Source organism: Leguminivora glycinivorella, chromosome 11, assembly GCF_023078275.1.
Source record: "Leguminivora glycinivorella isolate SPB_JAAS2020 chromosome 11, LegGlyc_1.1, whole genome shotgun sequence".
Taxonomy (NCBI): domain Eukaryota; kingdom Metazoa; phylum Arthropoda; class Insecta; order Lepidoptera; family Tortricidae; genus Leguminivora; species Leguminivora glycinivorella.
The window spans coordinates 23,486,653-23,514,345 of NC_062981.1; the positions used below are offsets into that span (position 1 = coordinate 23,486,653).

At 39.7% G+C, this 27,693-nt stretch overlaps 2 protein-coding genes across 3 annotated transcripts in view; both read left to right on the plus strand.

Annotated features, from left to right (window-relative positions):
* Positions 1-27,693, plus strand: part of LOC125230869 — a 739,902-nt gene that overhangs the window by 572,299 nt on the left and 139,910 nt on the right. The window lies entirely within an intron of this gene.
* On the plus strand, positions 18,648-25,184 carry LOC125230827. 2 transcript variants are annotated; one of them, XM_048136056.1, is made up of 2 exons: positions 18,648-19,954; positions 20,024-25,184. In XM_048136056.1, the coding sequence occupies exons 1-2, from the start codon at positions 18,763-18,765 to the stop codon at positions 25,015-25,017; spliced, it is 6,186 nt and encodes a 2,061-aa protein (XP_047992013.1). In that variant the 5' UTR covers positions 18,648-18,762; the 3' UTR covers positions 25,018-25,184. The 2 variants fall into 2 exon arrangements, with proteins under 2 accessions (XP_047992013.1, XP_047992014.1); XM_048136057.1 differs by having other exon boundaries at positions 18,648-19,288.

A 27,693-nucleotide genomic window follows, 5' to 3' on the forward strand; every position in this document is an offset into this window, starting at 1 on the left:
GTTAGCTACAGCTTATTTCTCGCTCGTGGCATGCATGACATGCAACTCATTACCATACTTCGCCGCAAAACACTAACTTATAATATGCAGTTAAAATTACAAACGCCTCAGCAAGCTACTGATTCTTACAACGCGTAGGTACCTAAATTGCGTTTTGATCCTTGTAGTTCCTTAGTCATCATCCTCCTTGCGTTATACCGGCATTCGCCCAGGCTCATAGGAGAGGGAGATTTGGCGTAGGCACTATTTTTACGAAAGCGACGCCGTCTGACCTTCCAACCTAAAGGGTAACTAGTCCTTATTGGAATGTCCGGTTTTCTTACACTGTTTCCCTTCACCGGAAAGCGACTGGCAAATATCAAATGACATTTCGCACATGAGTTCCGTGTCAAACTCATTGGTAGGTACGAGCCGGGGTTCAAACCCGCGACCTCCGGATGGAAATTCGCACGCTCTTACCGCTAGGCCACCAGCGCTTTTTTGTAGTTCCTTAGTGTATAATTAATTACAGGCTGTTGTAGAAATACGGACTATATCACAAACTATTGCCTTTATAAATATTTACCTACCTACACTTCGAGATTAAAACTTGTTGAATTTAAAATCAAATTATTCAGGAAATATGTTTTTCATAGTTGGCTAAGTACATCTAGCTTATTATGATTACTTGTATAGTGTTCATTAAACTCAAACGGGAAAGAAAAATTAAAAGAGGGGTGGACTGCGTAAGAGATGATAATGAAACGTTAGGAAAGCTGAAATGAAATGACGGGAGATATGGCTTCAATGGAATGTTTGTACTTCTAATCAATTTTTTTTTATGAAATAGGCAGCAAACGAGCAAACGAGCCGCCTGATGGTAAGCAATCATCGCCGTCCATGGACATAAGCAACATCAGGGGAGCCACTTATGCGTTGCCCTAGAGAGAACCCTAAATACCTGCTTCTTGAAGAACCCCATGTCATAGCGCAAGGGAAACACCTCAGAAGGTAGCTCATTCCACAACTTGCACGTTCTGGGCAAAAACGAGCGGGAGGCCCGTTTGTTGTGTTTACCACGTGTCAAGAAATTGAAAGCTATTCTCAAATAATTATCGCCTCAGCGGTCAACTTTTCTCTTCCAGCTTAATAAAGATAAAGTTTCCGGCACGGTCGAGCTGGCGCAGTGTTAAGCTTGTTACTCGAATCGCTAATTATTCAAGCTGTTCGAGCTGCATATTGTGTAAAGCTTTTCGAGCGTGCCTTATATAACCTAAATATGCTCTAATGAGTAGGGTGATGCTTGGGTGAAATTTTAGGAAAATTGGTTTTATAAGTAAAGTATTCCATACAATCATAAATGAAGAGCTTTCCTGTGGAGTATGGTGTTGCTAAGTACACATAGGATTGTGTGTCCAACGACATATAGGATTATGTGTCCAAAGAATTACTTTGTTAAAACGCTTAGGTATTGAATAGGTACGAGTAAGAATATGAGTCAAATCTGTTGACTTAAAAGTCAGTGTATGATAAAAGCACATCGAAAAATACAACATGAGCCGGGAGAAGTAAGTATGATAAATCTAAAAACGAATAGGTATTATTTTAATACACAATCCTCTAAAAAGATAACCTAACCAGAAAATTAAAATTTTGAATATTCATGAAACATGGCTAAGAACACTCCCGACTAATTCAGCTTTCAAACAAAAAATAAACTAAATCAAAATCGGTTCATCCGTTCGAGAGCTACGATGCCACAGACAGACAGATACGTCAAACTTATAGCACCCCGTCGTTTTTGCATCGGGGGTTAAAAACAAATAGGTATTATTTTTATACACAAAACTCTAACAAGAAAACAAATGTGGATAAAGCCTTCGATACCATAATATGATAAATATTACGACTTTCATATTCATTACCGAGCTGGCCTCAAAAGACCTGTTTCTTGTATATTTATTCGTTTATATTTCTATAAAACAAGCATTTCAAAAGTCAATGAGAGACAAGAAAATGGCGCCCAAAAGCCATTCATCTGCAGCTTAAGACTTGTCATAATTCAACCTCAAACCCCTTAACGATGATAGCCAACCTTGAAGAAAATCCCCATTTTCGTATAAAAAGCTTTCAAAACTATTCTATTACATCGCTAACGATGTCTGAGAGAAAAACAAACACATCAGCTAACATTAAAACCTCGTCAGGGTAATACCAGCTGTTCCGAACTAAACGTCTTAAGCGACGCGCTTTGCTAAGACTTTACGGCGTTTTGTTCGAGAACGCTGGATCACGATGTATCGTTTACTTGAAAATGCGAAGCGGGAGAAATCACTGGGAAATTTAGGATTACTTTGAAAATTCGAAGTGAATTTTAAGTTGTCGATTTTACAGTTGTTAATTGTTATAGATGATAATTGTTATAGATGACTAAACTTGTGATTATCCACGACCAATGGATTGCTACGCTGGGTACTCTTTCATCTGAGCTTGTAGAACGCCAACTAACAAAGCGTGCAGTCAACCATAATTATGGGCCTATACTCGTAGCGACATCTACCGTATCTACCCTAAACTTCTGATTGAAGACGTGTAAAATCTGCAGATCTAAAACTCCGCTTATGCTCAATGATAATTGAGGTACTATCAGCTGCAAAAATACATGAAGAATTTATCAATTAATTCATTCATAATTTCTCCTTACACTTTTACAGCTGATAATACAAATACGTCAGTAAGAGCGACGCACAGAAATTATCTTACGCAGACGCTAGTAGATATTTTATTAAGTATGATAAACTAGCTTTTGTTTGCGGCCTCGCTCGCGCTTAATTCAAAAATTGCGGAGTGCTTCATACAAACTTCATCCTCCCATTTTAGGGAAATGAGGGGTTAGTAAGAGACAAAATGTAGCCTATGTCACTTTCCATCCCTTCAACTACATCCACTTTAAAAATCACGTCAATTAGTCGCTTCATTTTGCCGTGAAAGACGGACAAACAAACAGACACACACACTTTCCTATTTATTAATATTAGTATGGATTCAAGGTAAAGCCACTGAAAACATTGCAGAGCGACGCCCAAAATAAGCCAAAAAGGAGACTATATATCCTACTTGAAATAATTCTACATACGTGTCGTATATTATGTGCAGGTGAATTTCTTGAGTACCATAAAACATCACTACTCATTTGATGCTTACTGTAAAATAATTTTTAAAATTTTACAATAGGCTACTAGACTCATATCGAATTTGGCTCAATAATAATTGATTCAATGACATGATTGTCTTCTGTAGTATTTGACATAAAAAAAACAATATTTATAGATTTTGGGCATTAAAAGTGCATGGTGACTACGTATTTTCGATTAAAATTGTGTGTATTTTTTATTTAGGCCACTGAAAACGCTGTCAGCGATGTAGTGACGTCATTGAATTCGAATCTTACTGCCATGTCAAAACAGTCACTGACATATTGAACTTTATGCCTCATATTTAAAAGTCAGAAAATGTAGTTTTCGAGTAGAATGACCTGATGCACAGATAATCTGTAGATTAACATGGTTGTTTTGTTTTCGCCTGATTACGTAAAAATATACTTTAAAAATATTTTTTGCTGTTTTAAGTCATAATAAAATATGGTCATATTTTATTTCGGTTAATTTGACAGTAATTAATCATATAAGACAGACTTTAAAAAAGACAGTTTTCAAATATTCATAGCCGCCAACTTTAACCCGATGATACTTAAACACGCTTAAACGACTACTTATCCCGGGAAAATGCAAAAGCATGCCATAATTTCATTTAAAGCATCGCAGATGATACTTTATCGTAGTGTTCCGCATATTGAACATTCCGCCGATTAAGAATTCATTTTCATTTATTCGGATTATTTATTGAAGTAGTCGAATAACGTTTGCATAAGTGATATTCTTTTCGAGTCATTGCAGTAATTTTGGTGTCTTTGTAGTTTTAGTACAGATTTAAAAAAAGCAAAAGAATAAAAGTTTTCACAAACTAAGTGTAATGTATTATAATAGCCTAAGGCCCACTTGCACCAGCCACTTAACTCAGGGTTAGTGGGCTATCATCTGTCAAATTCCATACAAAATGGTGGGTTAACCCTCGGGTTAACCCTCCATTTTCGTTGGTGCAAGTAGCCCTAACTAAGCTACGGATACATAAAACCATCATACGGCCTATACTGATGTACGGTTGTGAGTTCTGGTCACTAACACTGAAAGAAGAATGTCAGCTCCTGGTAGCAGAGAGGAACATTTTTCGCAAGATCCTGGCACCTATTCAGAGAGACGATGGCACCTGGAGGATCCGAAAAAATGCGGAGATCGAGGAGTTAGTGGCCGAACCCAATATCATCGGCGAAACGAAAGCCCACAGATTTCGGTGGTTCGGTCACTTACTTAGAATGGGAAACGATCGGGCTGTCAAGAGAGCGTTCTTGGTTCGACCGGCCGGTGGCCGTCCGGCTTGTTTCACAATTTCTCTTCTTCTTGCAGGTGAAAGAAAGAAAAAGTATTTTTTTATCTGCCAGATATCTTTAACTGGAGATTGTGAAACAGGCCGTTAAATACGTAAATTAAAAACAATGCTATGGGTTTTAGCAGATGTTCAACAGTAGAATAACTAAAACTAGGTACTTACCAACCATTATTCATATTTTTACAGCTTTCTGTTATCTACATGTGAAGTTTTAAAGTGAAATCAAATAGATCCTGTACCTGAGCCTTTTAAATCTGAACAAACAGCTCGCTTAGGCTTAGAACAAATATATAACGCATGAGAGCCTCTCCACACGATGGCTCTTCAGTTTCGCGAGGCTCCTATTCCGAGCGACGGTAAAGGATTTTAGTTTTTTTTTTGTTGGATGATCTTGTCTATGATGTATATCTTTGCATATTTTTGTCTTTAAATAAAATAGGAATATGTTTCAAAATTATTTACGAAATTAATATGATACAAAAAATTGAGTATGTAATGTTTTATTTATTCAAAATGGTCTTACAAAGACATGTCTAGAACTTCAAAGTGGACTTAGTAAAATATGATATTTATTTAAACTTTATTGCACAACCAAACAAACATATACAAATGGCGGACTTAATGCCAAAAAGCATTCTAAATAGAACCAGTTTTGTGAATAGTACACAAGTGTAGGAAGAATGATGAGATGACGGCCGACTGAGTTGAATGAAAGAGAAGGAAATGCTCCAAATGCAAATGACTAGGACAAAGGTGATGATGATGATGATGATGATGATGATGATGATGATGATGATGATGATGATGATGATGATGATGATGGTGATGATGATGATGATGATGATGATGATGATGATGATGATTTCCTCCCAGACGTATACGTCGGCGGTGACACCTCGACAATTGAGGTGTTTAATGAGGTGGAAATAAAAGAGAAAAGGTATTCTTGCACTTGGAACGTGCTGAAGATTATGAGACAGAAAATTAACTAAAACATATTCGATAACATATTCTCAGTAGTTTATTATTATTATTATTATTATTTTTTATTATTTATTATTTGGAGAACCAACAGCTTACAATTCAGGATAGATAATATAACCCTAGTAACAAACAGCCAATTATAGGTTCCCACCAGTAGTAACAGGTTATCAAACAAATGGTGGCTAGTACTAAATTACTAACTATGTACGTGTATCTCACTAACACGTAATGATTATTACATGTCTTGGAAAAGCAAAACTTAGAACTAAACTAATATATAAGTACATTAACAAGTTATACCGATATAGTATTCAACATTAACAATCTATATAACATGTTGTCGCTCGTGGCTTGCTCACTTAAGTAACTCGTCTGTCAAGATCCGTCTTATGGTAGTTATGTTGCTATTAAAAACGTCAATATCACGCTTCCTCGATAATTCATTTAAGCTTTTACCAGCTCGTAATAGAAAGCTATTTTTCCTATAGTTACGTGAAGTAAGTGGGATTGATAAGGGAGGAAGTATCTTTTCGATCTAGATGGTGTATTGAAGGAAAGCTTAGCGAGCAATTCGGGACAATCAATATTGCCATTTGAAATGCTAAGTAAAAAGGAAATATCAGCAATATGACGACGTTTATATAATGGAATAAGGTGATGTTTTTTGCAAATATTTTCATAATTTGATGAATTATAAACGGTGTTTAGTTTAAAGCAGAGATATTTAACAAACTTTTTCTGTATACGTTCTATTCTGTTAATGTATATATTATAAGAAGGGTTCCAAATTTGAGACGCATATTCCAGTTTGCTTCTGACATATGTACAATAAAGGACTTTCATAGTTTTAATTTGAGTAAAATGTTGGCAACTACGCATAATAAACCCTAATGTCTTAGTAGCACTAGTTACTATATTGTCTATGTGACTATCAAATAGAAGCTTAGAATCATGGATGACTCCCAAGTCCCTCATACATGATAGAGTTTCAAGCTCATGGTTATTAAGCTTATATGTAGTCGGGATTATATTGCGTTGTCTAGTGAAAGTTAAAGCAAAGCATTTGGAAACATTTAATTCTAGTTTATTAATTTGACAATATGCGACAAGTCGTGTAAGATCATTTTGTAAAAGGGAAGAATCATGTACTGAGCTAACTTTGGTAAAAATCTTCATATCGTCAGCAAAGCATAGCAACTTGGCAGACTGGAAGCAGTCACTGATGTCATTAACAAATATATTAAAAAGCAAAGGGCCCAACAACGATCCTTGAGGAACGCCACTGGGAACACTTACCCAGCCTGACATATAGTTGTTAATGACAACAGCTTGCGACCTATTATCAATATAAGATGTGAACCATCGCAATAGATCCCCATGAATACCCATATTATTTAATTTAAAAATTAGTAATTTATGGTCAATCCTATCAAATGCTTTGCTGTAGTCGGTGTACACTACATCGACTTGACTACCCTCAGACATGGCCGTAGTTACATAATCATTAAGGAGTATCAAATTTGAAACGGTAGACTTACATCTCAAAAAACCATGTTGAAAAGGACTAAAATAATTCTTAATTGCCTCATATACTTGTGAATAAACTAGCTTTTCAAGTACTTTAGCAAGTATACAAAGTTTAGAAATTGGCCTATAATTAGTTACTTCAGTTTTTGAACCCTTCTTATGAACGGGTGTAATATAGGCTGATTTCCAAATCGAGGGGACGTGGCAATCAGTGAACGAGCGCTTAAACAGGAGAGATATGGGTTTTACAATAGCATCCGCACAGTTAATCAAAAATTGAGCTGGCATGTCATCAGGTCCAGCCGATTTGGACGGATCAATTTTAATAGTAACTTAACAATAGCATCCGAATTAACCTCTACATTACATATGTGTGAATATGGACTAACCACGGATGTGACCACTTGGTCGGTACTAGGTGCTGAAAATGTTGTATAGAAATAGTTAGAGAAAGCTTCACATATATCTTGGGCTGTGTTAACTAATCTATCTTCGTACTTTAAACAATTTGGTATACCATGTGAGCTAGAACGTGACTTAATGTAGGACCAGAACTGCTTGGGGTTTTTAACGATGTTGCTTTCGAGCTTGCGAACATAGGAAGTAAAGCATGACTGTTCAAGTTTTTTGACCCTGTCCCGTTGAAAATTAAAAGAGATTTGATCTGATATATTGCCATATATACGAAATTTTTTAAAATATTTAGCTTTCTCTTTGATCGCTTTTTTTAGTGCGGGCGAATACCACTTAGGAAAACTATCGTCATGAATTATTTTACTAGGAATATATTTAAGTCGCAGTTTTTTAAATATGGAATAAAAGAAGTTAACCGACTCATCTAAAGAGCGTCGCGAGAATTCTTCCTCCCAGTTAATCAAGGTCAGTTCATTGTTGATGGAGGGATAATCGCCTTTATTGTAAAAATATTTAATACGAGAAGCGGGTTTTAAACTGCTTATTTGTGCGAACTGAATCGAGACTAATATTGCTTTATGGTACGGGTCAATCGGTACTAAAGGGTCCAAACACTCACTAACATGTACTACATCATTTGACAGGACAAGGTCTAATAACTTTCCGTATTGGTTTAGAATATCATTATACTGACTTAAGTTTAAGGTGTTTAATTCATCAATCAAACAAGACTCATCATTAGTTTTATAGTTCGAGGGCACCAAAATAGAATGCTGACGTGTCCATATTATATTGCTCATGTTAAAGTCTCCTATTATTAAGTATTTATCATCACATCCACGCAACACAGCTTCACTCAGGCTATCAAGGAAATTAGATAACTGCTGTGAGAATGTATTACCCTTATTTTGCTTACATAAATATAAAACACACAGGTGCAGTTTAATTGATGAGTTATGCCGGCCCTTAATAGTCAAAGTTACCCATAGATCCTCAGCCGATGATTGGTAGGTAGGCTGCGGAATGGCTGCCAGTTCCTTACGAATTGCTATAATTACGCCACCTCCACGATTTTGACCGGTTAAAAGCGAATCTCGATCACGTCTCCAAACGACATACCGATCATCAAATAACTCCGTGTCTAGAACTCCATCTAGTAACCACGTCTCTGTTAATAGGATTATGTCATAAGATGCAACTAATAAGTTTCGATAAAAAATTGAAGTTTTCGACCGAAGTCCCCTTACGTTTTGGTAATAAATAGTAGGATAACTCCCTCCCCCATCATTATTTAAAGCCATTTTAGTATATATTCAACGCAATAATAAAATAACAACAAAATAATCGAGCTGCGTAAACAGTGAATTGAATTAAATAAGCATGAAAGGTAAAGTAACTTCGTTTGTAATTGATAATAAATGCAACACAAAGTGGAAATCGTAAGACATATGCGGTTTCTAATAAGTGCGAAAGAGCGAGTAATTAAGCATAATTTAAGTCGATGCAAGAAAGAGACAAATATAGTTAAGTGAGCATGCCATGAGCGGTGCGCCTGGAATGCGAATAGCGATAAGCCATGCGCCCGACAACGATAAGCGACCGGTCCAGCCGAGCCGGCCCGTTCAGTGATACTCAAACTTTTGCATACATAGGCAAGACTGTTAGCAAAGATTGACACAACTGTAACTAATAGCAACAAAATATTTAGGTAAACTAAGACACAAATTAAAGTAACTTGTTTAAATCACTTTCATTGTTAATGACGTGAACTTTCGAGTTGTCGTCCTTGCGTACGTGAATCTTCGCGAATTTCACCCATACATACTTATAGTTTTTAGATTTTAATTCGGTTTTTGTTTTCGTTAGCAACATTTTGTAATCAGGTGTTAAATGATCATTAACAAAGATCCTGCTGTGACAGTCCTGGAATCCGAGATCTTCCGCTAGCATAGTCTTCTTCAGTCTCGCTGATGCAATGAAGTTCTCTTTGACATATCGATTAACGAAACTAACGATGATGGATTTCTCTTTAGGATTGTGGGACGGGATCCGGGATATATAATTTATACTAGTGTTTTGTATCGGGAAATCAATTATCTCGCCAATGCGCCCCACGATAGTGAAGAGGTTTTCGTTATTCTTGAGTGGGACACCTTTAACTTCTATATTATTTAGGCGGTACCATTGGTCACGATTTGTTATCTCCGATTTTAGCTGAGTAATCTGCTGGCCAAGGGAGTTGATTCTGACGTTATTTGCTTCGAGATCGGGTATCTTCTTTTCAACTTCGTCTAATCGCGAAATGCACTCAGACACATTAGCACTGTTTGATGCACATGAGTCTTTTACCTCTGCTAAATCAGATTTAATGTCTTTTACGTCCTGCACTAGACCTGGAAGGCTCACTAGATGAACCTCCATTTGTTTCAGCTTAGCCATAATCGAATCAAGGTCGGTCTTGGGAGTTGTAGAGACAGTCTTTTTACATTTTAGACATTTCCACGCCGCTTTCCGACTAGCGCTGAGTTTTCTATATTCTTGCTCAGTTTGATTAGCACAGCAATAACCTATATCGTTATCGCAAGATCCACAGTGAATAGCGTCGGTAACACCGTCACCACACATAGCACACTGCATGATGTAGGAAATTAATATAAGCAAAAATAACAAAACTTTGAGAAACACTGGTCAATGAGACTAGTTGCGGAGGCTAATAGGAGGACACGTGCGACGTAGGCGAGTGAGCGCACCAGACTGATTGTTTAATTGACAATATTGCAGAAAGTCTTGACAATTATAGTCTGTCAAACAAGTCTGTCAGTAAATAAGAACAAAGAAAACTATATGCATCCTTTTCTTTAAGGTGCTAGAGAAAAGGATACCTATAGTTTTCTTAGTTCTTATTTACTGACAGACTTGTTTGACAGAGTATAGTAGGCACATTATTTAATTAAGTAGGCACCTAACCTCGACGTCGGTATTAGCCAAAACTTAGTGCATTTTCACATTATCCGATCCGATATCGGATGTCGGACCGATATCCCATGCGCCATCTTGGAGTTTTTTCATTGAAATCCTTCCGACATCCGATATCAGATCGGATAATGTGAAAACGAACTTACCCTCTAAGCCATCATAAGGCTTAGCTATCATAAGGTCATTATTTCGTAGCCCAAGAGAACGGCAAACACTCAGAACGTGGTGTTAGGTTAGTTACTAGTTAAGGCATAGTTGGAGCCAGTTGGGGCAAAGCTATGAGTAAGTGGGGTATAGCTATAAGTAGTTGGGGTATGTTGATAAGTAAGATAAGGGTTTTTTATTTATTTATTAGTATTATGTATTAAACCTAGTATTAAATAGTTAAGTATTATAATTTATATGTGTAAATCTAAAATTTATGTTCATGTTGATAAGTTGAGGCAAAATAATAGAGGGACGAGTGGAGGTTGTAAAGATTTTAGTGGTTTTATTTAAGAGCAGGTTTATGAGATAGTCAGAATTATATTGACCGGGATATAGACCGTGATTACCTTTTTGATTTTTATTGAGGTCCCGATATTTCGACGGAGTTGCGTGCATCATGTTCACGGCGTTTTTCCCGTGATCATGATGCATGCAACTGCGTCGAAATATCGGGACCTCAATAAGTCCAATGAAATTAACCGTGAATAATTTAAAACTCACTGCAATGTCACAATTTGGATCTCTTTCAACCTCTTTTTGCCCAGAGTGTCAGTGGAACTTAGTAGTTGATGTGCTCTGCCTACTCTTTTATGGGATACAGGCGTGACTATATGTATGTATGAAAAAAAGAGTAGTCAAGTAAATAAACTAAAATAGTTTCATTGCTAAAATTGTAGGTTGATCAAAAATGAAATGGCGTTTATATAAAAATACGATAAACTTTTTTTAATCTGTGGTCAAACTGTGACGGCTGTAACCAAATAAACATTATTTTAAAATATTAACTTCGGTTTAAATTATGCAGAGTGCACTATGAGTGCTAGTACCGCGGTCTGAGGTTTACGGTTTCACGGGTCATCATTAGTTTAATCACTGGGATAAACCAATTTAAATAATAGTTCATTCTGAACTACAGAAAACTTTATGAACAATAGTACATTACGATACTAGTGCGGAAAAAACGGAAGTTCGTTACGAGTGGCGATAAATTATACCACGATCGAAGGGAGTGTTTTAAGACCATACACGACGCTCTCGACTATTTCCTCGCTGGTTTTTGAAGATAGAGCACTGATTTTTTTTAATATAGACTATTATTATTTTTATCTATGTCGGACCGATTTGATTTTTTTGATATATTTATTTTTAAAGACGCTAGAACCCAACCCAGTGTTATAAATTCTCTCTTCGAATGTATATCGTACGAAGTTATTCAGTACATTATGGCCCTTTGAAATTTTGAAATGACAAGAAATGTACTACACTGTGCAAACCATCGAATGTAAGCCATGGACGTGGTCTTGTGCGCACGGACGTCCGGACGTCATCTGGCGCGCTGGATGTTTTAAGGCTGTGCACACTTGACAGTCGCGGTCGTCAACCGCATCCGTGTAACGCGTCCCTTAATTTGTTCCTAGCTTAAGCTAAAGTTAACAACATTAGGTCAGTGATCCGCGCATGCATTCAACGCTCAGCTAGGTACATGTTACCTACGTAACCAAACTGAGCTGTGCTACGCGTACGTGTAGCCATGTAACCATGTGCTACGCGCGTAGCAGATAGTAGCTAGCTGCTGTTACGTAGTAGGTAGCTGCTACGCGGCTTCGTGCAGCTACGAGCTATGCAGCGAAGAGGCCGAGCGGCATTTCAAAAATTCAACGCCTCAATAGCTCGGCGCCGCGTGGATTATTCGGTAGGGTTGTCACTTGTGTTAATAAGTGTTTTGAAAGTTTTGGATAAACGTCTGTATACTTTTTTTATTTCCTTTATTCATCTTTCCTCTTAAGTTAGGCTGTTTATAATATGAATATAAAAGTAAAATACAAAAACACATACAAAACAATATAAAAAACATATAAACACATTATAAAAAAACCTAACCTAGGGTGCCGCCAGCAGCGGGGCAGGGCCCAAGCTGCCGGTGGTTAGGGCTGCAGAGAGAGGAACCGTCGGACTATCCGCGCCGTGTCCAAGATCACCGCCTTCTGCATCTGGCCCTTGATCCAACCACCTAGCGAGAGTCTCTCGAGATGTTGGTCGAGACTCTTCTCTCTCTTTTTTTTTTGTTATTCTTATAAACTGGCCAGTGATTGACTTTAGTGTATATTCTGGTACAATATATATTGTTTCTGTTTTCAGGTAGGTATATGACGACTATTATATCAATAAATCCCCACGTTACTCCTACGAAATATAACTATAGGTTTAGGAAACATAATAGCATTTTCAATTAAGTTTCAGTACCTATATGTATAATCGTTCTTCTTGACAAGACTGCCAGGATAACGCGCGAGGAAGACCACGACTACGACGAGAAGACGATCAAACAGATATTATTTGACGACTGACGATTAGGTGACGTTTTTATACATTAGTTAGTTAGTTTTATTGGGCATTTTCCGCAAGTCGACAACTATTGTGCCTATTTTGCGTGAATTTGACGAGGTAGCACTACTCTAGCCACCCCACTCACCCCAGCTCCTCTACAAATCCTTGCAATGTTTTCAGGTTGCTAAATACCTCTTTTAGTGTGTTCGGCGTACCAAAGCAAAAGGAAACCTGCCTTAACATTAGGTACTTTACTAGTAATCAATTTTTAGGCAAGCCGGTGGGAATCGGCTTGTATGGACCAGCCGCTGCTGCTAGGTACTTGTTCCTATATACTTCTACCTGTTTACATTCCAGAATAAAGTGTTTGGTGGTCTCTTCTGCTTCCATGCACGCCCTGCACATGGGGCTATCGGTTATACCTATGTTATTGAGGTGTTTGTTCAGTGTATTGTGTCCTGTAATTAATCCTACTATTTTGCGCAGTTGCCGTCTGGGTGTTCTGAGTAGGATTTCTGTGAGCTTCGTATTAGGTTCAGCAAGAATTTCTTTAGGTTGTCTACATGTGTCTAATTCAGCCCAGTATTTCTTGTGTAATTCTTTGGTGTTGAATAAGTTGATTTTTCCTATATGATATCCCGTTTTTATACATCACTTTAACGAACTTTTTCGAGCACAGGAGAAATGCATAGAACAAGAAAAATTAACAAAATTACGTTTACTGTCAAATACTCATAAATATATTATGTAAAAAAAAACTATAAATTGTAGCAAAATTTTGTATAAAAAATGTAGTGTAAAGTGGCAACCCTGGCGCACTATGTCCACTAGTCGCTTGCCTGCTGTCGATGCCTCCAATATTCAAGCCTACAATACACCTACAACCAACCTGCTTTACAAACACAAAACACCAATCTACCCAATCCTGAACTCTATATTCTACACAAGAAGGGGGGGGTTGTATTGTGAATGACGGTAAAGTTATGTTGGTAGTTGTGTAGAAACAGAATTTACAAGCAATAAACATGTGGCATAGCTCAGGGCGGTGCGAATGATATTGAAGGGTTTTTAGATCCGAGCGAGGAGGTCGGTAATGATTTCATGCCAGAAAATTTACAGTTAACTACTTTTACAGTTTCAATCACGTACATACATACATACCAAAGACATATGTAACTCCGTATAGATGGATAAAGTCTAAGAAAAATTAAAATTTTGAAAAAACCCCCGACCGCGACATAGTGGACCGATTTTCATGAAACATGGCTAAGAATACTCCCGACTAACTCAGCTTTCAGACAAAAAAAAACTCAATCAAAATCAGTTCATCCGTTCGAGAGCTACGATGACACACGCACAGACAGACACACACACAGACAGACAGACAGACAGACAGATACAGACAGACAGACAGACACACAAACAGACACATCAAACTTATAACACCCCGTCGTTTTTGCGTCGGGGGTTAAAAAAAACGTACCTCAAAGCCCTAGAGAAAAAGGTACGGTGGCCTAGATGACGTTACACCTTTAGGGAACGCTCGGCTAGATGGCGCTAATATTAATATTTGACATTTTAACACATATCAAGCTAACAATGTGGGCCAAATTGTCAAAACTGAGGTTCAAAAGTTTTAAGCCTGTGCCAAGAGATGGCGGTCTATGCACTGTGATTACACATTTTACTTTGACAGTAACTCTCTGTGATACTCGATCCTCTTTGATACATACATACCATTCCGCCTGTGTTCCGTAAAGGGGTAGGCGGAGCACATGAAACTACTCAAGTTCCAACAGTGGTGTTTCGAGTGTCCATGGGCGGCAGTGATCGCTTACGGCGACTTGTCTGCTCGTTAACCTCCCATTTCATATTTTAAAAAAGTTTCAGTCTTGGCACTTCGGAGGTAGTCTAAAATTTGGTGTTGAATAGAGGACAAACTAGTCCCTTGGGCTTAGTTTGGTTTTTAACCCCCGACGCAAAAACGACGGGGTGTTATAAGTTTGACGTGTCGTGTGTCTGTCTGTCTGTGTGTGTGTCTGTCTATTGCATCATAGCTCTCGAACGGATGAACCGATTTAGATTTAGTTTGTTTGAAAGCTGAGTTAGTCGGGAGTGTTCTTAACCACGTTTCATGAAAATCGGACCACAATGTCGCGGTCGGGGATTTTTCAAAATTTTAATTTTGTGGTTATATCACAATAGAGGTACTTTTCTTCAAAAAAAAGCATCTAGCAAATATCAAATGATACTTCGTGAGTAATAACCTAATCACAAAATTAAAATTTTTAAAAAACCCCCGACCGCATAATAGCAGACCGATTTTCATGAAACATGGCTAAGACCACTCCCGACTATTTCAGCTTTCAGACAAAAAAAATCTAAATCGGTTCATCCGTCCGGGAGCTACGATGTCACAGACAGACACACACACACAGACAGACAGATAGACAAACAGACAGACAGACACGTCAAACTTATAACTCCCCGTCGTTTTTGCGTCGGGGGTTAAAAACTCTAAAAACTACAGACTGGGTTTGAATCCCCGAACTCCGGATTGAAAGTCCGCTAACCACTAGGCCACCAGCGCATCCGTGAGCTTCGCGTAATATTCCCAATTAAACACATGTGCATAATGTGCAATGCGTTTATCCCGGCCGCATGCACCGCTCAAAGAGAACAAACAATACATAAACTGCATTATATTATCACAATAGCGTTTTAGCGCAAAGTGGGCGCTTTGCGAGCGTATTATAATTAATTGTCAATAATATATCTTGTTATTCTCTGTACGTAGGTGTTTATGTGATATGATTATGCGTTATTTTTACATAATAGGCGAGATGACTATAAAACTAATTAGTCCAAATAGAATTTTAAACATGTATTTTTCCTTTTTTCTCGATAACGACGGTACATTGCGTTGAAGTTTCGCGTGACGTCACGCCTAGGTACAATTTTTACTTAGAAGTGACGTCACAAGCCCCCACTCCGGAACTTTGATGCTCTATATCTTTGTATTTTTCCATTAATTAGAAAAAACAAAAAATATGTCTTCAGTATTTTAGGACGATCTAACTGACGGACTAAACAGAATGCCATTTTTTACGTAGTCGTCATCCCTACTTATTTCAAACATGGTTAGTAAAAATCAGTAAAGGTTTGAATTAATACGGTCGTCATTTTTTTTAATACATCTTCTTTCTAACATTTTCTCTGAGACACGACGCTGAAACCAATCGCTGTAGAAACATACAAATAATGTCTAAAATACCACCACCTATATCAACTACATATATACAAAACGATACTGAATAAGAAAAATTATTCCGATTTATCGATATGCAAAAAAAAACCGGCCAAGAGCGGGTCGGGCCACGCTCAGTGTAGGGTTCCGTAGTTTTCAGTATTTTTCTCAAAAACTACTGAACCTATCAAGTTCAAAACAATTTTCCTAGAAAGACTTTATAAAGTTCTACTTTTGTGATTTTTTTCATATTTTTTAAACATATGGTTCAAAAGTTAGAGGGGGGGGACGCACTTTTTAGGGTTCCGTAGCCAAAATGGCAAAAACGGAACCCTTATAGTTTCGTCATGTCCGTCTGTCCGTCTGTCCGTCTGTCCGTCTGTCCGTCTGTCACAGCCGATTTACTCGGAAACTATAAGTACTACAGTGATGAAATTTGATGGGAATATGTGTTGTATGAACCGCTACAAAATTATGACACTAAATAGTAAAAAAAAAAAGAATTGGGGGTGGGGCCCCCATACATGTAACTGAGGGATGAAAATTTTTTTTCGATGTACATACCCGTGTGGGGTATCAATGGAAAGGTCTTTTAAAATGATATAAAGTTTTCTAAAAAACATTTTTCTTAAAGTGAACGGTTTTTGAGATATCAGCTCTCAAAGTCGTAAAAAGTATGTCCCCCCCCCTCTATTTTTATAACTACGGGGTATAAAATTCTAAAAAAAATAGAGGTGATGCATGCTAATTAACTCTTTCAACGATTTTTGGTTTGATCAAAGTATCTCTTATAGTTTTTGAGATAGGTTGATTTAACTGTAATTTTGGCAGGTGTATAAATTGACATAATAAGTTTATTATATTTGCTGCTACGGAACCCTTTGTGCGCGAGCCCGACTCGCACTTGGCCGGTTTTTTTCCTTTAGGAGCGATTATTTCCGAAAATATTAATATTATCAAAAACCGGCCAAGAGCGTGTCGGGCCACGCTCAGTGTAGGGTTCCGTAGTTTTTCGTATTTTTCTCAAAAACTACTGAACCTATCAAGTTCAAAACAATTTTCCTAGAAAGTCTTTATAAAGTTCTACTTTTGTGATTTTTTTCATATTTTTTAAACATATGGTTCAAAAGTTAGAGGGGGGGGACGCACTTTTTTTTCCTTTAGGAGTGATTATTTCCGAAAATATTAATATTATCAAAAAATTATCTTAGTAAACTCTTATTCATTTTTAAATACCTATCCAACGATATATCACACGTTGGGGTTGGAATGAAAAAAAATATCAGCCCCCACTTTACATGTAGGGGGGGTACCCTAATAAAACATTTTTTTCCATTTTTTATTTTTGCACTTTGTTGGCGTGATTGATATACATATTGGTACCAAATTTCAGCTTTCTAGTGCTTACGGTTACTGAGATTATCCGCGGACGGACGGACGGACGGACAGACAGACATGGCGAAACTATAAGGGTTCCTAGTTGACTACGGAACCCTAAAAAACGATCGTAGTAAACCCTTATTCATTTTTAAATACCTATCCAACAATATATCATACGTTGGGGTTGAAATGAAAAAAAATATCAGCCCCAACTTTACATGTAGGGGGGTACCCTAATAAAACATTTTTTTCCATTTTTTATTTTTGCACTTTGTTGGCGTGATTGATATACATATTGGTACCAAATTTCAGCTTTCTAGTGCTAACGGTTACTGAGATTATCCGCGGACGGACGGACGGACGGACGGACGGACGGACGGACGGACGGACGGACGGACGGACGGACGGACGGACGGACGGACGGACGGACGGACGGACGGACGGACGGACGGACGGATGGACAGACAGACATAGCGAAACTATAAGGGTTCCTAGTTGACTACGGAACCCTAAAAAGGTATTTTGCGATTATCTCGAAACTAGCTCTTGTCGAATACCTTCCTTTTACCTTAGTCCGTTTTCGGGCGTTTTCCAAAAAAAATCTCGAATATTGAATTTCACCAGATCTGGACGTGTTTGGGTGCATTCTTAGAATCACGAGCTGATTCGATCCCGATGACAAAAAAAAATTGGAAAACGCCCTTTCATATTATCCAATCCTATGTCGGATATCAGAAGGATTTCAATGAAAAAATACAAGATGGAACCTGTTATGTATGGGGTATCGGTCCGAAATCTGATATCGGATCGGATAATGTGAAAACGCACTTAGGACGACAGACGTGAAACGACGGCGTATCCAAAACATCGCAAGTTAGTTTTAATTTGAGTCCTGTTTTTTCTTAAATCAAAAATAGTAATACTTAATTTTTTGACGTGTCTGTCTGTCTGTGGCATCGTAGCTCCCGAACGGATGAACCGATTTATGTAGATTTCGTATTGTCGCAGACGATAGGTTGTATATCTGTATACTTTTTATACCTTTTATTTATGGTTTTTTTACAATGACGTTTATGTATATATTTTGTTTTCTCGTTTGATGTTGTTAGTTGTCAATATATATTTTAGCTGGAAGCCGGTTGTTTGGTCTCGCTCTCCCTGTGCTATCTTTATGTCCACAATCCTGGACATTTTTTGGTCCTTTGCCGTTTAAAATGATCACGCGATCTAAGACCAAACAGCTAGTAACACCAGCAAAAAGTGCTGGCAAGGCGCGCTCGGACTTGGGAGCTGCGGGCGGGCCCGGCCGGTCCACGAAGATGGACACCGTTTCGGCCGGCGCCACCGTTTCGCCCGCATCTCATGCCGCCGTCAACAACCCCGAGACGCCCGGAGCGTCGGCTGCGGGTGGGTCCGGCCAGTCCACAAAGTTGGACACCGTTTTGGCCGGCACCACCGTTTCGCCCGCACCCTACGTCTCTAAGGGCTCGGAGGGTCACGAGACGCCTCGCCAGCGCTCTACGAGTAGTGCTGAACACATTAATGTTGTTTCTCCCAGTAACAGGTCGCGCGTGTCGTCTTCTCGCTCATCAGCCACAATAAAGGCACTGAGGTTGAACGAGGAGGCCCAATTGGCCCGTCGCAGCCTGGAGCGTGAGCAGCAGCTATTCGAGCGCGAGCAATCGCTCGTGCAACTACAACGCGAACAGGAGGTCGCACGCCAGCGGCTTGACTTTGAACGTAAGCTCTTCGAACAAGCTAAGCGAGTGGAAGAGCTCGAAATAGAAGCAAGACTGGCAACCCAAGAAGTGGATGAACGAACCAACACTCATACGGTCAGTCAATCTTATTCACGTACTGCGTCATGGGTCCGCGACGTGAGCCGTAGCGGCCGTCGCCCCATTGACAACAATGCCGATACGGCCCTTACAAATATTCCGCCTACGAGCGCATTGTCTTCTGCGGTTCCCGTTCGCGAGAGAGATTGTGATTTTGAACCCAATTATGTTCAAACAAATAATATAAACAATTCTGCAAAACCACATTTCTCTCAAGAACGAGACACCTTACCTCACAATAATTTCATAAATGATGTGATTGCGTCGAATCGCAATCATGAAAATAGAGAGATACGTCATATTTCTGAAAATCATGAACGTAATATTTCTGAAAATCATGAAATTTATCGCGATGTCAACATAAAACCCGTGACATTTGAAATACCGATAAATGACAATCCAAATTTATTGCAAACCTCTACGAGCAATAAAAATAAGACACTGTCAACAATGCAGTCGCTTGACAACCCAAACAAACAATTATGTCAGTTACCGTCAAATCAACCCGAGACTTGTTTTTATTCACAAAATAGGTGCTCGCATAAACTGCAACTCACTCCTTTCAGCGGTAAGACCACGGAATGGTTAATGTTTAAACGTATTTACCGCGATACTCAACATTTATTTACGCCTACAGAAAACCTGGTGCGCCTGAGCGGCGCGCTGCGCGGCCAGGCCCTCGAGGCCGTGTCTTCGCTCCTGTACACGTCGGAGCGGCCCGAAGAAGTGCTACACGTACTAGAGCAGACCTTCGCGCTCCCGGAGATGCTCGTTTTACACGAAATTCACCTAGTACGGAACCTCCCAAAGCTAAGCTTCGATCAAAAAGATATTACTAATTTTGCTAGTAGATTACGCAATTGCTTAGCAGTAATTAGAAATTTAGACCAAATAGAGCATTTGTATTCCGTCGAACTCTTGCATAGCGTCATTTCCAAACTGACGCCTATATTGTATAGTCAGTGGAAAGAATTTGCGTACAAAAGTGACAGATCTGTGCCTAAAATACAGTTATTATCTGAATTTCTCGATATTGAGGCAATAAAACACAATCGTTTCGGTTTGATACCTGATTATGCCCGAAAGCCTGGCACTGTTATGCCCGAGTTAGGTAGGCGGTCCGGCACATTTATGCCAGAGGTAGGTAGGCGGTTTGGCACATTTATGCCAGAGGTTGGCAGGCAAACCAGCGACTTCACGTCAGGTTTAGGTAGGCGAAGCGGTGGTTTTATTTCAGACTCAGGTAGGCGGCCTGGTAATAACTATAATAATTACACACACAAACCTACACGAAGTGAAAATGTTAATGTGACATCTGTGAGTGACTCATACAGTGAATTATGTCGTTATTGTAATAAAAAACATGAACTTACGGACTGTCAGGATTTTAAATCGCTGACACTAGATGATAAATGGATTTGGTTGCGTGAAGCAAAAATATGTTCTAAGTGTTTGATATCAAAATCACATCGGTGGAAGACGTGCAAGGTAGGTAGATGTGGTGTTGACGGGTGCGAACGTTTTCATCACCCACTGTTGCATTCAGCGGCCACGCCTCACGTTGTCAATACTGTCGGGGAGTCTTCGTCTCCCTCCAGCGATGTTGTTGAACATAAACTGCCTGATAACACCATTAATATTTCTAACGTCACTGACGATATGTCAAATACACAAACTCAAGTGTTTTTAAGAGTTATTCCGGTTGAAGTGAGTGGCCCTCAAGGGAAATATGACACATACGCATTACTTGATGACGGATCCATGTCCACCTTGATCGACTGGGAGGTGGCGCGCCACATTGGAGCGACTGGCCCCATGCAGTCAATCAAGGTTGACGGAGCTTGTGGAATGTCAGCATACAAACCTATACAACATGTCAGCTTTTCTATTAAAGGTAAACAATGTTCTGAAACATACACGGTGAACCACGCTAAGGCCGTTGAGTCATTGTCATTATTTACACAAACTGTCAACCAAATTGACATTACAAAATATTCACACTTGGCTGATTTAGTGGATGTTCTTACAATATCAGATGCTACACCTAAAGTCCTACTTGGTGCCGAACACTGGTACCTAACGATCAACCGTGAACTTAGGGAAGGTAAACAAACCGACCCGATCGCCACACGTACAGCTTTAGGTTGGGTATTTCACGGACCACAGACTAAGTCCAGCAGTTTGGTTAAGCCTGTATATTTTATAAACCACATTTCGCAAAATGAAAAAGGTAATGGTGATACCACTATGGATGAACTGGTAAAAGATTATTTTCGGCTTGATGCTATAGGTATTTCTAAGTCTGAAAACACATACTCTAACGAAGACAAACATGCTTTAGAGATTTTAGAATCCACGGCCAAACGTTTGCCGTCAGGTAGGTTCGAAGCAGGTCTTTTATGGCGCAATAATATACCGGACATACCTGACAGTTACCCTCATGCGTTTTCGAGGTTCCAAGGGTTGGAAAAGCGAATGGCTCGAGATTCTAAGCTTAAGAAAGATTATTGCGCTTTTATCGATAACATGAAGTCAAAAGGTTATGCCGAAGAGTGTCAGAAAGAATCTTATCATAACAAGATTAACACAATTGATACACACAAAAGTTTACGTTGGTATTTACCTCACTTTCCTGTCATACACCCTCAAAAACAGAAACTGCGTGTAGTGCATGACGCAGCTGCAAAGACTTCGGGAGTCAGCTTGAACTCGCTTCTGCTCCCGGGGCCTGATCTCTTGCAGTCACTGCTATATATATTATTTCGTTTTCGTGAAGGTCACGTTGCGATGACAGCTGATGTAAAGGAAATGTTTCCACAAATTAGGATTAGGCAGGAAGACCGTGACGCTTTACGTTTCATTTGGAGGGATGATCCTCGCTATGAATTAAAAGAATACAGAATGACTTCTGTTATTTTCGGTGCTGTATGCAGCCCTTGTACTGCTTTATTCATAAAAAATCGTAATGCTCAGGAATTGCAAACATCTTACCCCGCCGCCGCAAAAGCCATCATTCGTGATCATTACATGGATGATTATTTAGGAAGCCTTGACAGTTTACACGAAGCTGCGCAACTTGCTGCCGACATAGTAACGGTTCATAAAGCGGCAGGCATGGAGATGCGTGGTTGGGTTTCTAACATACCCGCTGCACTTGCGTCTATACCTGAAGATTTACGTGCTCCTCTACCCGAAGATGTTCAGGTAGGACCTGAGGCCTTTGTAAGAACTTTAGGTCTTATTTGGCATCCTAATAGTGACACATTCAGCTTCCGTATCGGTTCTCCAATACCTGAACAAGACAAGTTAACGAAAAGGAAAGTATTGTCTTACCTTATGTGCGTGTACGACCCTCTCGGTCTCTTGACTCCGTTAGTTATTCAAGGTCGTATTTTATTTCAGCAGACATGGCGAACTGGTATAGATTGGGACACTGAGCTGCAAGAAGATGCCATTCAAAAATGGCAAGCTTGGTCTCAACAACTGGCTAGCACCACAAGTGTCAAAATTCCTCGCTGGTACAGATGTGGGTTTCAAGATGAGGCGATCCACGACAGACAGCTACATATATTTGCAGACGCAAGCGAAGAAGCGTACGCGTGCGTTGCATATTGGCGCTTTACGTTCGCGAACGGTTCTGTGAAGCTGTCTCTCATTGGTGGAAAGGCCCGACTGAGTCCTTTGAAACCTGCGTCTATACCTCGTCTTGAACTGCAGGCAAGCCTAATAGCTGCTCGTTTCGCTAACGCGATATGTACCGGTCATGATATTAAACCCGACGCGATTTATTTTTGGTCTGATTCGACCACAGTACTTAGCTGGATACGCAGTGACGCTCGGACATTCAAACCATTTGTTGCAAACCGTGTCGGTGAAATAACCGAAATAACTAACGTCAGCAACTGGAAATATGTACCAGGTGGTTTGAATGTAGCAGATGATGCTACGAGATTAAAAGATCGTGATATCGATTTATCGCGGTGGTTCTCTGGTCCTGATTTTTTATTACTGCCGTTCAGTGAATGGCCCAAAGAACCATCGACACTAGAAACTACACCCGTCTTGGAAGAATTAAAATCTTCTAAGACGCATGTAGGAGTCATCAATCTGGACAAACCTTCATCGGTTTTACCAGACCATTCACAATTCAGTGAATGGTTACGCTTCGTTCGGGCGACAGCACGTATATTTCAGTGCATCGATAAGTTTCGCTCTCTTTTGGCACATAACGATCCAAATTCTAAAACTAAAACTAATCCTTCTCCACGTAAGCTCCCACCACTGTCCGCCGAGCAGATGCAGAAAGCCGAAATTGCCATTCTACGTCAGACGCAGACAGACTTATTCGGTGAAGAGTTTGCCTTGCTCCGCGAATCCAAGCCATTACCCAAGTCAAGCAAGCTCTATCCTCTCTGCCCGGTTATTGATGAAGATGGCCTCCTCAGACTGGACAGTCGTATAAAGCACATGAAGAACGTTGACTATGCCACTACCTCGCCTATTATTCTCGATGGCCGTCACCCAGTGGTTCGTCTTCTTATACGGCACTACCACGTCCAAGCTGCACATGCCTTCAACGAGCTGGTGATTAATGAGCTCAAACAAAGATTTTGGATACTTCGGTGCCGTAGCGAAGTGCGCATGGTTGCCAGAAGATGCGCTTATTGTATAAAACGCAAGGCACGACCTCACATCCCACCAACCGGCGACATACCAGAAGTACGCCTAGAGCACCACAAACGCCCGTTCACGAACACCGGGCTAGACTATTTCGGTCCAGTCGAAGTGTCAATCGGTCGGCGAAGAGAAAAACGATGGATAGCTCTCTTTACCTGCATGACGACACGAGCAGTTCACCTTGAGATAGTTGCCAGTCTATCAGCCGATTCTGCCATCATGAGTATACGTCGCTTTGCTGCACGTCGTGGACTTCCAAACAAGATACTCTCCGACAACGGGACTTGCTTTGTTGGCGCTAACAGACAACTGTGCGAGTTTTATAGCAACGCCGTACAAGACTTTGCCGCCAGCAAACAGATAGAATGGTGCTATATTCCTCCCGCATCGCCATTCATGGGTGGTTGCTGGGAAAGACTTGTCAAGACAGTTAAGACAGCCCTGCTTGTCACTTTAAAAGAAAGAGCCCCACGAGAAGAACTCCTCCATACCTTGCTGTTAGAGGCAGAGGGTCTCATTAATTCGCGGCCTTTGACATATGTCACGGAAAACAAAGAGATAGAAAGCCTCACACCGTCCCATTTTTTGATAGGCACATCCTCGCCTCAACAGCTTCCAAGAGTTCTCGAAGATGGCGTATTTGTGGCCAAAAAAGAATGGCAAAAAGTGCTAAGACTGTCGGAATACTTTTGGTCTAGATGGTTAAAAGAGTACCTACCCCTGCTAAGACCAAGAAGATCTGATGGAAGACAGTATAGAAATCTTGAGATAAACGACATCGTCCTGGTGGTTGACCCGGATCTGCCAAGAGGAGTCTGGCCTTTAGGTCGAATATTGCAAGTGTTTCCGGGCAGAGATGGAATCGTCAGAGTGGCTGACGTGGCCACCAAAGGGGGCATATTAAGAAGGCCCGCCAGAAAACTTGCGCGACTCATGTGCGATGATCTTGTGTAGCTTCGCTACACGGGGGGGATGATGTCGCAGACGATAGGTTGTATATCTGTATACTTTTTATACCTTTTATTTATGGTTTTTTACAATGACGTTTATGTATATATTTTGTTTTCTCGTTTGATGTTTTTAGTTGTCAATATATATTTTAGCTGGAAGCCGGTTGTTTGGTCTCGCTCTCCCTGTGCTATCCCTTTGTCCACAATCCTGGACCTTATTATTTTACCACTTTGTCGGCGTCATTGATATACATATTGGTACCAAATTTCAGCTTTGTAGTGCTAACGGTTACTGAGATTATCCGCGGACGGACGGCCGGACGGACGGACGGACGGACAGACGGACAGACAGACATGGCGAAACTATAAGGGTTCCTACTTAGTTGACTACGGAACCCTAAAAACGGGTAATTTACGCATTTTAGTCGAATATTTCTTGCTTCGTATGATTGTTTAGCTCCACAATGAAGACATTCAACGGTCAGCTTAGCTTGCGTTGGTCCGACAATATAGAAATTCAGTATGAAAATAAGTTTTTAGGCCAAGGGTTATTTCATCTATGTAGCTTACTGTTTTACATATGTGCTTGATAAATTAAAAATACAGTAACGAATCCCGTTCAAACTGAAGCAATCGAAAGGAATTGTTGCCTTGTCAGAGCGCGCTGGGCCAATTATTGGGCAGTTCATTGTTCACATTTATTCATAGTCGGCGAATAAACACCAGAGTTCACAGTACCAAATAACTGACCATCTCATATCGTTCGGCAAAATGTTTATCTTTGTGCCATAATGTGTGATGATACTGATGATAACGAGTCACGATACTCACGGTAGTTAAAATCTAGTTTTTATTATAATATAACTCTTATAACTTCGACCACTACCGAGGTTTTGTTGACTACACCACTCGGCGCAGTATGCAATGCTATATTACAATCACTTCGCAACCTCGTATCACACACAACCATGCATTTCCTACCCCTACCTTTACATTAACACAATAAGTATCACATTCGTTTGCAATTAGCATGTATATTATGAGCTTTCTAAGATACTTTCAGATTACATATCGTAAAAATGTTCGAGCGCTTCGCGTGTGATTAATAAGGATTGTTTTGTTTGCCTGTGTGCGTGTCTCGAGAGGTTTGCGTGTGTGTGCGTGATGATTACGGGAAAACAAAAGAAACTCGACGCGTTGATTCTCGAGGGTTTTCGGATCGGTGACGCGGCGAGAATTGGCGGTGAAGATATTTGTAGTCGGGGGTCTTGTTACGAAAATAAGTAGAATTATAACGTTATTATAATACTCATCATCCTCCTCCTTGAGTTATCTTGGCATTTGTTACGGCTCATGGGAGCCTGGGGTCCGCTTTGACAACTAATCTCGAAATTTGGCGTAGGCACTAGTTTTACAAAAGCGACTGCCATCTGACCTTCGAACCCAAAGTGTAACTACACTGAGAGAAAATACAACCAGTTTTCATGTTCGTTCAACAAGTTTTTTGGTTAAAATAGCGCCTACGTGCTCTTTGGTTCAAACAACAAGCTACTTGTCATTTGAATCGGCAATATATTTGAATCAACAAGTCAATTTTATAAAAACAACCTGACACATATTGTTTTAAACATACGTTTGGCTGATTCAAACGGATAAGCCGCAACAAGTCAAACTTAATATTGTCTTCGGTTACCGCGATAGTTACTCATGAAATAAAACAACAACTCATGAAGTCAAACTTGTTAAATTCACAATGCAAATTTCTCTCAGTGTAATAAATCTCTTACTGCTTGTCATTTTGACATGGTTGTAGAGTGGCCTAGGGTTCCAAATTGACTGTACTAGTAGTTGAATATAATTCACATTTTATGCCTCACAATATTCTCAGAAATAATTTTACACGCGGTCACCAAAGCGAAACGGAACGCGTATTAAATTTTACTGTATCGAATTTTATAGCAGGAAAATTAACAAGATTTTCCAGCAGGCGGGCAGACGTCAGGACAGATCGAGCTACTGATCAATGCAATTTAAAACTTCGAATATTTTTAATGTTTAAATAAGGACATAAAATTTACTTTCAATATTATATTGTGCGTAATTATCGACATATAGTCAGTAGTAATTAGCGCGCTGTACCTTAATACAGCAGCGCTGGTGGCCTAGCGGTAAGAGCGTGCGACTTTCGATCCGGTGGTCGCGGGTTCGAACCCGGCTCGTACCAATGAGTTTTTCTGAACTTATGTTCGAAATGTCATTTGATATTTTCCAGTCGCTTTTCGGTGAAGGAAAACATCGTGAGGAAACCGGACTAATTCCAATAAAGCCTAGTTACCCTTCGGGGAAGGTCAGATGGCAGTCGCTTTCGTAAAAACTAGTGCCTACGCCAAATCTTGGGATTAGTTGTCAAAGCGGACCCCAGGCTCCCATGAGCCGTGGAAAATGCCGGGATAACGCAAGGATAATGATGATGATGAGTCAGTAGTAATTAACCCGATGTACCTTACATATACACAATCACGTCTGTATCCTATAAAAGGGTAGGTAGATGATATGAAACTATTCAAGTTTCAGTGCCGCTCCTGGCAATTAAGTTGTCGAAAGAAAATTTAATATATTAGAACTTTGTCTTCAAAAAATCTCTGAAAGCAGGTATTGAAATTGTTGTAAGGTATTACTT